Consider the following 15,132-nt stretch of genomic DNA (forward strand, 5'->3'; position numbering starts at 1 on the left):
TAATATTATCCATCTTGTTATAGATGAAAAATTAAAAAATTGTAAAAAAAATAAAAATAATAAAACGTAGTTACATTAGAATGATAAAATGCTAATAACTTACTAATTTAAGACAAATATTTTTGGAAAAGTAACTTAATTTAGGATTTAGGAGAGAGGGAGTAATCAACAGCCCATTGAAACGTTTAGGACATTGACAGACACGCGTAATAATAGTAAAATAAAACGAGGGAAAGTATAACAGAGGAAACCCTTCTCCATCACAACTAACGCGCGTGGGAAACACGCACATCCAAATTCACCACCATGTCAAAGCTTTTCAACCGAAATAGCCATAGCCAAAGCTTTTCACCGTAGCGCGTGATAGCCACGACCAAAAGCGAACACGAGAGTCATAACTAGTGTGGACCCAAACTTTGATAAAATCATCATCAATTTGCATTTTAAGACACCACAAGTTAAACTTATATTCACTCACCTCTTTGCATTTTAGTTTCCTCTTTCGCACTTCACCCTATTTTCAATCAATCGCAACCGCAACCGCTCTCGCCGCCGATATGTCTCACCGGTCTTCCGCTACTTCCCTCCATGTCTCCACCGCTCCTCCCTTTCCGATCTCCAAAGGTTTCCGTCTCTAATTTCCCCCTCTCTTATGCAGCCACTAAACCCTAGCTTCTTCTCACTTTCGATTAACTTCGATTTTAATTTAATCTCAAACGCTATTCTTAGCTTCCGCCAGTTATTATTTTGTTGAAGTATATGCTTTTTAGATCTTCGCAGTTCGCACTTTGTAAAACGTCTATGCTTTTTCATCGTGTTTGAAATCATGAACTGTTAGGTCTTTTTGTTTATTCTATAATTACTGAGATAGAACCTTTTTTTTACTTCTCAATCTGTGTGCTTTTTACTATTTACTTTTAATGGAAAAGAGCTTTAGATGGAAAAACAGTTGATTGATAAATTGTGTTCTGATTCTTTACTGACCATGCAGCTATCAGCTTTTCTTGAATCTTACATGGTTATATGTCTACTGTGACACTTATGTCAATAGTTTTACTTCTCCTAGCTTTGGTAAAATTTTGAAATTGGTTAACAAGTTCAATTCTATTTTAATAACTGAAGCTCTTATGACATATGTCCAGATTTCCAAGGCTCTGAGAATCCTATTCCACTCTCACCGCAGTGGCTTCTGCCAAAGCCAGGGGATGGAAAACCTGGAGCAGGAACTGTGGTGTGTAACAATTACCTGCGACTTTTTGAATTAGAATTTTTTTTTGGTGTACTGTTGTAATAATGTTTTCGAAAACACGTCACTTGAGATATTTTATAGTTGCTTCCTAAGTCAGCCTATTTTATTTATTTCTCAGGAAAGCCATGTCATCTCACCTCCATCACTTAGCAATCGCTCAGAGATTGTTAAGACATCTGGAAATGGAGAAGGTGTGCATGACGACCCTAAGAGAAAGGACGTCTTTAGGCCATCTGTGCTTGACTCTGAAGGTGGACGTCATGACCGTTGGCGCGATGAAGAGCGAGAAACCAAGTCCTCCATACGCCAGGAACGATGGAGGGATGGAGACAAGGTCTTAGGTGATGCTCGGAGAGTGGAGCGATGGGCAGATAACCAATCCGCAAGGAACTTTGGAGAAACACGTCGCAGTACGTCTGATAGGTGGAATGATTCAGGTAATAGAGAGATGAATTTTGATCAGCGGCGTGAGAATAGGTGGACCTCACGCTGGGGTCATGACGAGAAGGAGCCTGAAGTTCTTCATGAAAAAAAGAACGACTCTGGGAAAATTTGTGATCTTCACCTGGACAAAGGTTCATCTCATATTTCTAATCCTGGTAAAGATGAAAAGGAAGGGGATCGTTTTTCACCATGGAGATCTAACTCCTTACAAAGGCGTGGAAGGACAGAGCCTTCACATCACCAAAATGTGACACCCAGCAAACAAGTGCCTATATTTTCTTCTGGGCGGGGTCGTGGGGAGGATACCCTTCCAGGGGCTAATCACGGACGTGGCCGTGGGGAAGATACACTTCCAGGGGCTAATCAAGGACGTGGCCGATTTGTCTCTGGCGGGAGTCCTATAAATAGCTCGTACATGCATTCTCAATACCCTCAAACTGTAATGGATAAAGTTGAAAGGGAGCATGGAGAAGCTCATCCATTTAAATATAGTAGGACTAATATACTTGACGTGTACAGAGTGACTGATGTGCATAAAGCTGTAAAACTAGTGGATGATTTTGCGCAGGTTCCTCCTTTTACACAAGACGAACCATTGGAGCCTCTAGCTCTCTGTGCACCAACTTCTGAGGAACTGGTAATTGATGTTACTGTATATTGTATCTTGATGACACGGCCATTTCTAGTCGTTTATTAGATTGGTTTTCTGTTTGAAACAGACAGTCTTAAAGGGTATTGACAAAGGGGAAATAGTTAGTAGCAGTGCACCTCCGGTGCCAAAAGATGGACGGAACTCAACAGAGTTTACACATTCAAGACAAACGAAGCTTGGAAATGCAGCCGTCCAAGGTAAATTAATAATATAAGCTCGAAGATTGGGGTGGATGCAGGTTTATTTCAATTAAAACTGGATTGCTTTAGTAGAAAGGTTATAACTACTTGCCACTGATTATATGAGTTTTTAAGAAAGCTGTTCAAAGTAAAACTAAACACACAGTTATATTTCTTTAACCAACTCGGAAAACATACAGATCTTAAGGCATCCTCTAACCATTTTAAAAAGGAAGTATTGGTAATTACTAAAAACTAAATACAACTGGGAGTTATATATTTTACTACCCCAATAAACTACCCATTATAGTTTAAATTGTTTGGAACCTTATTATGATTATTTTTGCACATGCATGGTTGAACTTGCTCTTATGTCACAAGTGGTTCTTGCTCCCCCTTTTTGTCTCTGTTAAGATTTACTATATTGTCTATCCGGTCTTATTTGATTTCAACTTTCATTGATACTATTATATATTGTAAATATCTATCAATTGTTTGGAACCTAGAATTCTTGTTTTAAATGTTAATGGGTCCGATGAGTACCTGTGAAAAATAGGAATACACAATTTACAAGGAAGGCGTTAAGCTAGCACTACTTCCTAGGATACATTGAATTTGTTCAAATTGATATACAATGGTCAATGGATCTAAACTACTTAAGAAGTGAACTTTTGGAGAGGTGTAGGAAAGTGGAAGATTAGTGTTTTATTTCCAACAGTATCTCACTTTAATGGATTTTACTTTGCTGCATTTGGTTGCAGTATCTCAGTTTAATGGATTATACCTTGCTGCATTTGGCTAATATGAAGACGGGTTTTCATGTGTCTGAAAGGGCTTTTCTAATACTGTCTATGCAGATAGAGGTGAAGATGGAGGTTCTTTTAAAGTAGCTGATGAGGTGCACAGAAACAGAGAGTCAGCCTTTGAAGAAAATGGTCCTGTTCATCCTGGTACTAGATGGTGTGCCACATCGCCGAGTGAACAAGCAAGTACTCTCATGCATGATAGCAAAGATGTGCCTGGTGATGTCAGTTCAAAAAAGTCAGATATGAAGTGGTCACACCAGCCAAAAGATTTTCGTACTCAGTGGGAAAATAATTTGGACTATTTATCTGACACCAGAGATGTAGCTAAGTGGCAATCTAGTGAAGATTCAATTGTTAAAAGGCAACTTACTGGATATTTGGATGGTGAACTGGAAAGCAGGAGAGTTCCGCAGACTTCTCCAGAGGAGTTATCCCTTTTCTATAAAGATCCTCGGGGTCAAGTTCAAGGTCCATTCAAAGGAGTTGATATTATTGGATGGCTTGAGGCTGGATATTTTGGTATTGACTTACTAGTTCGTCTAGAAAGCGCAGCAGCTGACTCGCCATGGTTGCAACTTTGTGATGTCATGCCTCATTTACGAGCTAAAGCCCGACCACCACCTGGGTTCCCTGCAACAAAACTTGACACTACAGAGGCACCTGTTCCGCAAAGTACCAGTACCTTTGTGAATATTCGTACTGGGCCGAGTGAGGTCGAGAGGTTGAGAAATAATTCCATGCATAGAGTGGGTTCTGCCACTGAAGCTGAAAATAGGTTTTTGGAGTCACTCATGGCTGGTAGCAAGAGCAGTCCCCCACTTGAAAACGTCACATTATCACAAGGTAATAGTGCTTTTTTAATAAATGTTTTTGATATAAAAGTATGCCATATACTACAATTTCTCTCCATAGTATGTACTATATATTGCAGCAGTTGTGTTTTAGATGGTCAAATTTTATTCTAATCACATGCATTTTAGGAATACAAGGATTTATTGGAAGCAGTTCTGGTAATTTGGGCCCATCTGGAGTTGATGGTATAAACAACCCCTACTTGCTGGCTCAGAGGATGGCACTTGAGCGACAGAGGTCCTTACCAAATCCTTATCCATACTGGCCAGGGAGTGATGCATCATCCCTTCCGCCAAAATCAGTTCCAGATGCATCACCACATTCAAAACTTATGTCTTCGTTGAGTGACAATTCTCGACAGTTTCATTCCCAAAATTCTGAGTTGATCTCAGTTATCCAAGGATTATCCGACAGGGCACCCACAGGCTTAAATAATAGTGTTACCGGCTGGTCAAATTATCCTCTGCAAGCTGGATTGAATCCCCTTCAGAATAATATTGACTTGCATCATGATCAAAATTTTATACCATTTGGAATTCAACAACAAACATTTCAAGCACCAAACCATTTGTCTTTAAATAACTTAAGAGCTCAACCTGCAGATAACCCATCTAATGTTTTGGCAGCAGAAAAGTTGTTTTCTTCTAGTTTGTACCAGGATCCCCAGATTATGAATATGTTGCAACAGCAATACCTGCTGCAGATGCATTCACAGGCAACTGCTCCTCCACAGCAGATGCCTTTATTAGATAAACTCCTATTTTTGAAGCAGCAGGAGGAGCAACAACTGTTAATACACCAACAACAGCAAATGCTTTCTAATGTGCTGCAGGGGCATCAGTCTCACCAACAATTTGGTGGTTTATCTTATGGACAGTTGCAGGGTGGTGGAATAGGAATGGGGAATTTGCATGTGGAACCTTCTCAACATCAACCACCTCATGAAAATGTTCATATGAGTTCTCAGACACCAGTTTCTAGTGTGTATGATGAGCATAGTACCAAGTCTTTGAATTTATCTCAGCAAGAAAGCCAAGATACTAGTTATAATAAAAACGCTGAATCCGTGCAGCTTCCTCATCAATTTTTTGGGAATATTAGTAAACATAAAAGTTGGGACACTGCTCTTCCTGAACAAATTAATGAAAAGTACCAGAAGGAAACATTGCCCGCATCAGCTTCTGTTGAAAGTTTCCTGTTACATGAGCAGAGTAGAACCACAGAAGAGCCTAATATCGCACATAAACCTTTTTCTGCTTCTGACTGTACTGTTAAATATGTGGAGCAGATGTCAGATAACAATGGTAGCGCTGGTGGTACTCTTGTGAATGCAGTTTCCGAGTCTGGTGAGCATTCCAAACCTGCACAGTGTGTTGCACCTGTTATTGTAGTGTCTTCGGCTGCATCACTACTGGCAGGTCAGGTGGGTACGGATGTGTCTTCAGCTGCATCACCACTGGCAGGTCAGGTGGGTACGGATGTGGAAATTAAACCAGATGAGCAGCTAGGTGGAAAAGTCGTCTCAAATGTTGAGCCATCTGTGGCAGACGTGAGAGATATTGAACTGCGTGAACCCAAAAAGGCTACTGAGAAGAAATCAAAGAAGCAAAAATCTTCCAAATCCCAATCTACCGGTCAAGCGAAGGGATTGCTAAAAAATGTAACTTTGGAGCAGTCGAAGAATTCAGAATCTGAAAAGCCAAATTATAGTGAAATCAATTTGAAGGAGGTCAACAGGGAAGAAGAAGATTATGAAATACACCTCAAACAAACAAGCGGCGAGGATGGTGTATCCAGAACGGCTATCACAAATGCAGTTCATCAAGAAGTTAGTGACCTCCCTACTAATATTCCAGAAAGCATCACTGAAAAATTTGTTGAGAATGACTCAAAGTCATTTAGTCCTGTTGCCTCCCAGAATACTGAATTGCCTGCAGGGAGAGCTTGGAAGCCTGCTCCTGGTTTCAAGGCAAAGTCTTTATTAGAAATTCAACAGGAAGAGCAGAAAAAGGCACAGACAGAGATGCCTGTAATTGAGGTTGCTACTACCGTCAATTCCCTCAGTGTGACTACTCCGTGGGTTGGAGTTGTGGCCAATCCAGACTCTATCAAGGTGTCCAGTCAAAATCATAAAGAAGCAGGCAATACCGAAAATCTGGTAAAAACCAAAACTTCTGAACATAGCAAGAGCAAGAAAAGTCCATTACATGATCTATTGGCAGAAGACAGAGAGATTTTTAATGTAAGAGATGGCACAGGTCTAGACAGCATATCGTTCTCACAATATATAGCTGCCCATTCAGAACCAATAGATGAAGGAGACTTCATTGAAGCTAAAGACACTAGAAGGAGCCGGAAAAAATCTACAAAATCGAAGGGTTCAGGGTCCAAGATCTCAAAGCCAGTTGCTTCTAGTGAAACACCAATAAGTTCAAGTCCCATTGAAAAGGGAAAAAGCTCCCGGTCTGTGCAGCAGGAGAAAGAACAACTGCCTACCATACCTTCAGGACCCTCTCTGGGAGATTTTGTTCTTTGGAGGGGAGAGCCAACAAGCCCATCTCCTTCTCCAGCTTGGACAATTGATTCTGGTAGGGTTCATAAACCACTGTCATTAAGAGACATTCTAAAGGAACAGGAGAAAAAGTCTTCTGCAGTTCCCCCAAACCAATTTCCTACTCAGAAATCACAGCAAGCCCAAACTGCTCAGAGTAGTGGTCCTTCACGGACAATTTCAGCTCCAACTTCATTAAAAGCTGTATCTTCTAGCCACATAAACTCCGAGGCTTCTCATTCAAAATACAAAGGGGATGATGACATGTTCTGGGGTCCAGTTGAGCAATCTAAGCAAGAAACTAAACAGTAAGACTTCTTTCTCGTTGTAGTGCTATTAGTGTTTGCTGTATATTCATGCTACACTAATTTTGCAATTCTTCAATATATATGTTCGATCAAACTTATTTTCTATGTTGCTACTGTACTGAAATGGTTTTGCATTTTGGAATCTGTTATTATACATGTATATTATGGCTCTAAATTTTTTTCTATATCACAACCAATTATAGCAAGAGGTGTTATTCTCTTAGAAAGGGTGTGCTTTGCAACTGTGCAACTAAATATCAGTTTTGATAAAAATATGATAGCATTATACCTTGGAAAGTGACCATAGATTTTTAGATGGTATTATAGGATGTTAAGGTTGATTGAAGACTTGGGTTAAGCATCTAGGAAAACTTATTACTTCTATGCTGCCTTGGGTTGGACACTGTCCTGTCTGTCTATCCAAGAGCATTTGTGTATTTAGAAGCAATACTAACACATGCAACATTAGCTATGTGATGGTTTGCGTGAAAACCTTCTTTTGAGGATGTGTGTTGATTCAATATTTCTTTTGTTGCCGTTGTATAAGCAGGTCAAATTCCCCTCAGCTTGCAAGCCAGGGGAGTTGGGGTTCTAAAAATGTTCCCATGAAAGGTAATTCATCTGGATCATTAAGCCACCAAAAATCAGGGAGTAGCAAACCAACAGAGCGATTGCTGTCATCATCACCCGTCTCTTCTCAGTCATCGCAGAAATTAAAAAAAGATGCCATGACTAGGAATTCTGGTAAAGATTGCTCGTATTTATTTTAACTGTAATTTCACATGTTTTGCCAGTCTGTCTAATCGCTGTGTGTGTGTCGTTGGATTGTAAGATGACTTCCTAAAGATACTGAGCTATTTTTCTATTTGAAACTTTCAGAAGCCATGGACTTCAGAGTTTGGTGTGAGAATGAATGTGTGAGGCTTATTGGGACAAAAGGTACCTACCATTTCAGATGTGGTTTTAATTTTATATTTTGATAGATAATAAATCCAGATTTATGTTGACTAAAGAGGTTACCTGACAAATATGTTTTTCCAAATGTTGTTGTCTCCCTAACTCAATGTTTGAGTATTGGGCTTTGGATGGAAATGTAGGGAAAGATTATTTTTCATTTCTAAATTTAAGAAATTATAAAGAATGATTGGAATATTATTTGATAATTCATCATGTTATTCATTCATTTAAAAAAAAATCTCAAATATATAACATGATCTCAACTTAGCCCTTCAAATCCCAGCTCCCAAACATACTCTTAAGGGAATTAACTGGATATTGTCAGGCATTTGGTGTTCACCTTATCTGTAATTTAATCTCCTATATAACGTCAATTTAACTATATTTTTTGGGGTAGCAGATACAAGTTTCCTCGAATTTTGCTCGAAGCAATCAAAATCTGAAGCGGAGATGTTTCTGATAGAAAATCTTGGATCATATGACCCTGATCATGAATTCATTGACAAATTCCTCAATTACATGGAGTTACTACCTTCTGAAGTTTTGGAAATAGCTTTTCTGTCTCAGAATGATCAGAAAGTTGCTGGAAGTGGGTTATCTGGAAATACAAATTTACAGAATCTGGGACAGGCAGATGGTTCCCCTTTAAAAGGTGGAAAGAGAGGTAAGAAAGGGAAAAAGGTTAGCGCTGCAGTTTTGGGATTCAATGTCGTAAGTAACCGGATTATGATGGGTGAGATCCAGACAGTAGAAGACTGATGTCTAACATTAACACAGGTTGTTGCGGAATATGTAAATATGTTGTCCATACTTTGTACATGAATTTTCCATTTTAGGATTTTTGTTAATACAGCAACAGTAGCAGCATCAATTGGATCTGCTCAAGCAATTTTGTCATTTTAATATAAAGCCAGCCTTAATTTATTTCTATTAATTTGCTTTTGTCTCATCTTCAAGCAATTTTATCATTCCCATAATTGTATCCTTGAAAAAAAGTTATTTACAAAAATGATTTTTCATTTTTCCCATTAGTTTGAACATAATACTAATCTCCTGTCTCTAAAGCACAAGTAATCTGCTTTGATAAATTTATGGCACTAGGAACATAAATATGCAATGAGCAGTAGTTATTTTTCTTCTCTTTTTTTTTGGACCACAATGAGTAACAGTTCTACATGAATAAGATTTATACAAGTAGGTTTAATTCAAATTTAGAAACCTAGACAGTCATATAGATTTTTTTTCTTTTCATTTGGGAGGTAAGATTGTTTCATTTTTAAATGCATGGTCTTCATAATGATCCAATTTCTTCTGAGTCTTGTCGTGCTTAAGTTTTCTTGATCTCCTGCTGCTCTGCACATGCTAACCATGAAAAGTAAGAATGTAATTTTTCTCAGACTATGTACTATCTGTCTATGTGAGGTCAGGTCAAAGAGAAAATCTAAGTTGATAGATTATTTTATTTTATGTGAGATAAGCTTACAGATGGTGATTCAATTTGAAGAGGAAGTCGATGTAAAATTTGTGAGCGCAGCGCCAGTGACATCTTGGCAATTTCTGAAACTGCAGTGTTTCGAACAGCAGGAACATCACTGACCATGTTCTCGTAAGCTGCTTCAAAAGCTTCCAACCAAAACTGAGGTAATCCAATGTAGTTGCTATGACTACGAGTGTACACATCCCACATGTGTTTAACAACCTTCTCTCTCTCCTCCACTTCCTATTTCTCAATTGAAAAACCAAAACAGAAACAAAACACAACACAACGTTAGTTTGTGATTTATGAAGAAAACTGCTATATCTATATGAATGAATTAATGTAAAATTATGAGTTGTTGGATACCATACCAACACATCTAGATCTTCAAGAATCATAGAATCCAATCCATCTGAGAATTGATTAACGTTGTTTGTGGACCATTTGAGGGTGACTGTGCCTGTGAACATGGACCAAAGAGCTATAAGAACAATTGCTGTCAAGGCACATAACTTGTAGTGCCTCTTGCCAGCACTAGCATGCATTGTTTGTTGCTCTCTTTGTATGTTGGAAGAGGTTTTCAGATGAACAAGAGACAAAAACGAATGAGTATTGGTGACTGATGAGGGAGGAGGTTTAGCTGTATCCCATAGTTGAAATAATAATAGCAACATGTCTCTCTTTCACACTCAAAAGTCCTAAGATATAGTAGCTAAGTCATTGTAGCAAGTGGTTAGTGGCCTAATGGGGTTGGCACATAGCACTTCATATGCTCTTCGCAATTTGACCACTACTATTATAACTTGTTTTGTTGAATGCATATAAATTAAAAAATTATAATTATTTTTAGGAAAAAGATAAGTTATCAGTTACTATATAAAACTATTTTTTTATTAACATATAAAAGATGAATTAAAAAATTAAAAGAATAGAGATTAGTAAGTGATATTATAAATTGTTTTTATTGGTTTAAGCAAATTAAAAACACTTAAAAAATGGTTAAATGCACTTTGTCTCTCTATTTTTTTTTATTATCATTTTTGCAATTTGAGTTTCTTTATCAATTTAAAACAAAATTTTAAATATATAACATACTCTTTTAAAAGTTGAATGTGTGTGTTGAGTTAGCTGAACGTAAGACTAGAGAATCATCACAAAGAAGGGGTGATTTAAAACAAAAAATGAGCCTTATATCCTTTATTTCACAAACCGTGAACCATACCACGTTACAATCCTTAAAAGACCTAATTAATGCAAGATTTATTCTAAAAATATACTACAACAAAGTTGTGTAAATAGACACCTAGATATTTGCTAATCCCCAATATTGGTATCATATTTTCGTTGTATCTTCCACATTAGCTAAATCAGCAATGCGTTTGGATTAAAGGTCCATTCGTCACACGCTACCACATCATTTAAATGACTTTTATTTTTAAAACTTGCATGATTGTCGCATTAAAATTATCATTGAATGAACAATCTTAACTGTAAGTCGGTACTTGACATAAAGGAAATTCCAACAATAGGTAACAATCAGAGGAACTTGAACATTCGTTGGTGTTGACCCGAATCAAGACCATCTCCTAAACCAAAGAACTAATTAGACTAGAAGACAAATCTCCAAGCATCAGTTGATCAAGGAGGAAAATCATTTTTAAATATTCAGTCCATCTGGGACAAGTCCTTCAAAGGTTCAATCAGGGGCAAGCCACTGCAAGATTCATGCACTAGGGAAAATTTGATCCATACCATATCATGGTATAATAACTTCTAAGATTTTCCTTTTCAGGATAATGCCTTCAAAGACCCCACATATTGGGGGAGACAAGTTGCAAAGAGCCTTGGGGCAAAGCAAAAGCACAATCATCATGCATTATTATGTCGCTACGCTCACAAAATTATGTGCAAGCCATCATGGCATACCAGTCAAAGAAGTTGAGATTCTCTCATGAACAAACACACAATTTATTAACAATGGATCAAAATTGGGACACCAAGATCATCTACATCTATCTTCAAATCATCACATCATCAAATACCAAGTGTCGGGAAGTCAAAAATTTTCACCAACCAAAAGTCCAATCCATATTGGCAACTACCAAAAATAAAAGTCCACTTTACTGACATCTTCGTAAGATCAAATCCAATCAACATTGGTATTCAAAAATGATCTCACCCTTGAAAAATGGTGACCAATCCAAAAATCAATCACCTGCTTGCATTCCCACATGCATTGTACACAACATCACACGCATAACTTTCTTGCCAAATCAGGAAGTTGTATATCCAAAATCTTTCTTGCAAAAATGAGAAATTTTATTAGCATGCACCATATGCATACATAACATAATAATTCCTTCCCATCAATCCTTTGATGAGGACATAACCTGATTTTTCTTTTCATCAGCCCTCTGATGATGACAATCTTTTCCATCAACCCTCTAATGATAATATTTTACAATAAATCTTTTTCATCAACCCTTTGATGATGATATTCTAAAATATATGATTTCTCGTCCACTAACACTTTGGTGATGATAATTTGTAATTTCTTTTCGTCAACCCTTTGACGATGACAAATTTTGTTCCGTCAACCCTTTGACGATGAAACATCTTTCCATCAACCATTTAATGATGCCACTCCACAATGAAGTCCTTTCCGTCAACCCTTTGACGATGATATTACATATATATTTTCTTTTCCATCAACTCTTTAATGATGCCACTCCACAGTGAAGTCCTTTCCGTCAATCCTTTGACGATGACAAATCCTTTTCCACCAATCCTTTGGTGATGCCTTTCTTTACTTCTTTCTGTTAACCCTTTTACGATGATATCACATATATAAATTCCTTTCCACCAACGCTTTGGTGATGACATTCCTTAATCCTTTTCGTCAACCCTTTGACGATGTCACTCCATAGTGAAGTTTCTTTCCGTCAATCCTTTGACGATGACAGTTACCTTTCCATCAACCATTTGATGATGATATTCTATAACAAATTATTTTCCATCAACCCTTTGGTGATGATATTCCCCAACCATCTCTCATTGGAGACAAAAATAAGCCCTACAAAAACCCAAATTACACAATTGCATTCCCACATGCATCACATGCATCAATTCATACATAATTTTCCTTCCAAACAAGAAGGTTCATCAAACACAATCCTATCAATCATCAATACACCCATGCATAACACTCCCACTGAAATGGGGAGTTTGATAAAAAATGAACAAAAAAACTATTCACATTCCTACATGCACATATAAAAATCCCTAGCAATTGCATACTTGCATACATATCATGCATCATTCCATGCATGGTACTTACTCCCATGTCATACAAAATATCAAACATAACATAATTCAGGATCTATGGCCAATCATATGTATCCCAGACATTATGTATTTCTCTAAATAGAGTTATTATCCTGCATGTGCTCGTGGAATTATTTCCCAGCAAGTCATTCTTCAACTTTATGGTTAATAATGATATTCCCCAATGTCTTTGCTTTGTTTCTCCCCAAATAGAGGTTACCCTAAAAAGTCTCTTATGAGCTTTTCCCCTGCAGAGCTTTGCTAGTAAGTCTCCTCCCAAGGAGTCCCCAACAGATGAACGTTTGAGATACTGCTTTGTTGATTCAGATAATCTCATATGTTGTTTGTGATACTTCTTTGTTGATTCGGGGAATCTCATATGTTGTTTGAGATACTGCTTCGTTGATTCGGAGAATCTCATATGTTGTTTGAGATACTGCTCTAGTATCCTCGGAGAATCTTAGATATGATGGAGATATCACTCCATTATTGGAATATCTTGATTATATCATATAAGATACTGCTTCGTGGATTCGGAGAATCTCATTGGCTCTAGTATCCTTGGATAATCTTAGATACGATTGAGGTATCATTCCATTATTGGAATACTTCGATTATATCATATAAGGTACTACTTTGTTGATCCTCTGGGATTCTCATGCGTTTTCGTCTCGTTACTGCTCTAGTATCATTGGAGGATCTTATATACGATTGGGATTTCATTCCATCTTTGGAAAATCTCGATTATATAATAAAAAAATACTGCTCTGTCAATTATCAGAGAGTCTTGATTGTTTCATTTACCTTCTGATGACTATCTCACTATATTTCTCATTGCATTTTCTACCTGCATTTCATCCCTACATCTCGAAGGATAAAATTCAGGGTCTTTTCGTATTTAATTATCTTCCACCATGAATGTACGAAGACCGTTGTCATTCATATCTTCTAATTTAAGTTAATTAAATAGGGACAACTTTCCTACCCCAATTTTGTCAGGGTATTTCAAATTTATCTGATACATGTCAATTTGTCAAGTTTTATATTTTTAATCATATACATTTTTATCATCAAATATAGTCACCATAAAAATGTAATTGATACATGTTGAAGTCAATATTTAATACAATTTTAATCATATACTTTTTTTTATTATAATGCATATATGCAATGAGAAATATTATCTGATACATGTAAAATATTGATTTTATGTTGACTTTTATTGCTTTATTTTTTAGTTTATTTTATTGTATTTTTAATTGATGCATAATTGTTATTTCAAAAAGACAAAGTGACCATTAAAAATAACCTTTCAAAAATACTAAGATAAAAGGTATTTGATCAACATCAAATACATTTTTCAAAATTCCACTAAATTTTTTTCTTTAATAAGCACCTCATATCATTTTAAACCATTTCACAAATCATTTTTACTAATGCGATAAAACACTCGATCAATATCGAATTTCTCTTCCGCTTTCTCAACTCGTTAAACTTTTTTCCTAAACAAATACGAAATAAATGAGTCTTTGAAATCTCGCATTCCTTAAATCCTTGATGAGTTCTCTCGAGGCAAACATCTTGATTTAACTTTTCATTCACTCTTTTCGTTTCTAAAATATCTAATTACTTAGATGAAAAAAGGGTCCATTAGAGTCTGATTTTTCATTTCAAAAATTGACTTGCATATGATTGATGAATTAAAAAGAGTATCACTTTACTTTTACCTAGTTTATAAGAATTTCAATCAAGTTCAACATCACTAAGAGATGGGGGAATTGTTATTGTCAAGAAATCTAGATTTTATCAAATCATAAAGTACATTTGAGCAATTGAAATAAGGTTACTTGTTAGAATAGGAGAAACATAATCATTGAAAAGAGAAGAACTCTTAGAGTGTATGGTTTTAGAGAAAAATAATTATACCAAACATAACATTTTACCCACATTTTAAAGACTCCATCTTGCAGTCCAAACCTTGGGTGTGTGATTTTTCCATTATATTTATAAAAAGAATATATAAAAAATGAATGGCATTTCATTATTTAAAAATATAATGAAACATGTAAAAATAGTAATTAAGAAAGAGAGAAGGAAAACATATCACCTTTCTAAACACTTGCTATAAATTTCCATATAGAAAAGAAAAAAAAAGAAGAAAAGCTATATAAGTTAAAGGAAAACTCACACCTATACCTACGGGTAAGGAACACCTAGAAAAATAAATCTCAAGGGTTGGTCCTGTCCGGTGTGTTTTGCTTCCCCTCTCATCACTAGGGGACATAAACATTCTACAAACACAAAGAAAACATTTGATTCTGTCACAACAAACT

General features: G+C 36.6%; 2 protein-coding genes across 3 annotated transcripts; one reads left to right on the forward strand and one right to left on the reverse strand.

Annotated features, from left to right (window-relative positions):
• The first annotated feature begins 449 nt into the window (after positions 1-449).
• Positions 450-8,932, forward strand: LOC127081796 (protein ESSENTIAL FOR POTEXVIRUS ACCUMULATION 1). Its single transcript, XM_051022018.1, has 9 exons — positions 450-624; positions 1,143-1,231; positions 1,368-2,330; positions 2,413-2,542; positions 3,382-4,173; positions 4,311-7,041; positions 7,592-7,785; positions 7,921-7,980; positions 8,399-8,932. The coding sequence occupies exons 1-9, from the start codon at positions 558-560 to the stop codon at positions 8,755-8,757; spliced, it is 5,385 nt and encodes a 1,794-aa protein (XP_050877975.1). The 5' UTR covers positions 450-557; the 3' UTR covers positions 8,758-8,932.
• Positions 8,933-9,104: 172 nt separating this feature from the next.
• LOC127081798 (uncharacterized) lies at positions 9,105-10,212 on the reverse strand. Of its 2 annotated transcripts, none has more exons than XM_051022020.1 (3): positions 9,847-10,212; positions 9,482-9,718; positions 9,105-9,351 (listed from the first exon to the last, which is right to left on the reverse strand). In XM_051022020.1, the coding sequence occupies exons 1-3, from the start codon at positions 10,147-10,149 to the stop codon at positions 9,247-9,249; spliced, it is 645 nt and encodes a 214-aa protein (XP_050877977.1). In that variant the 5' UTR covers positions 10,150-10,212; the 3' UTR covers positions 9,105-9,246. The 2 variants fall into 2 exon arrangements, with proteins under 2 accessions (XP_050877977.1, XP_050877976.1); XM_051022019.1 differs by having other exon boundaries at positions 9,105-9,360; positions 9,847-10,211.
• Positions 10,213-15,132: the final 4,920 nt, after the last annotated feature.

Source organism: Lathyrus oleraceus, chromosome 5 (genome assembly GCF_024323335.1).
Source record: "Lathyrus oleraceus cultivar Zhongwan6 chromosome 5, CAAS_Psat_ZW6_1.0, whole genome shotgun sequence".
In the NCBI taxonomy this organism is placed as follows: Eukaryota; Viridiplantae; Streptophyta; class Magnoliopsida; order Fabales; family Fabaceae; genus Lathyrus; species Lathyrus oleraceus.

Excerpts from the sequence above, each read along its gene's own strand:
- LOC127081796 (XM_051022018.1), top strand. The coding sequence starts at position 558 with ATGTCTCACCGGTCTTCCGCTACTTCCCTCCATGTCTCCACCGCTCCT. Across the intron at positions 1,232-1,367 it reads AACCTGGAGCAGGAACTGTG|GAAAGCCATGTCATCTCACC; the intron begins GTGTGTAACAAT and ends TTTATTTCTCAG. Across the intron at positions 2,543-3,381 it reads TGGAAATGCAGCCGTCCAAG|ATAGAGGTGAAGATGGAGGT; the intron begins GTAAATTAATAA and ends CTGTCTATGCAG.
- LOC127081798 (XM_051022019.1), bottom strand. The coding sequence starts at position 10,149 with ATGTTGCTATTATTATTTCAACTATGGGATACAGCTAAACCTCCTCCC. Across the intron at positions 9,719-9,846 it reads TTGAAGATCTAGATGTGTTG|GAAGTGGAGGAGAGAGAGAA; the intron begins GTATGGTATCCA and ends ATTGAGAAATAG. Across the intron at positions 9,361-9,481 it reads TTCAAATTGAATCACCATCT|CATGTGCAGAGCAGCAGGAG; the intron begins GTAAGCTTATCT and ends TTTCATGGTTAG.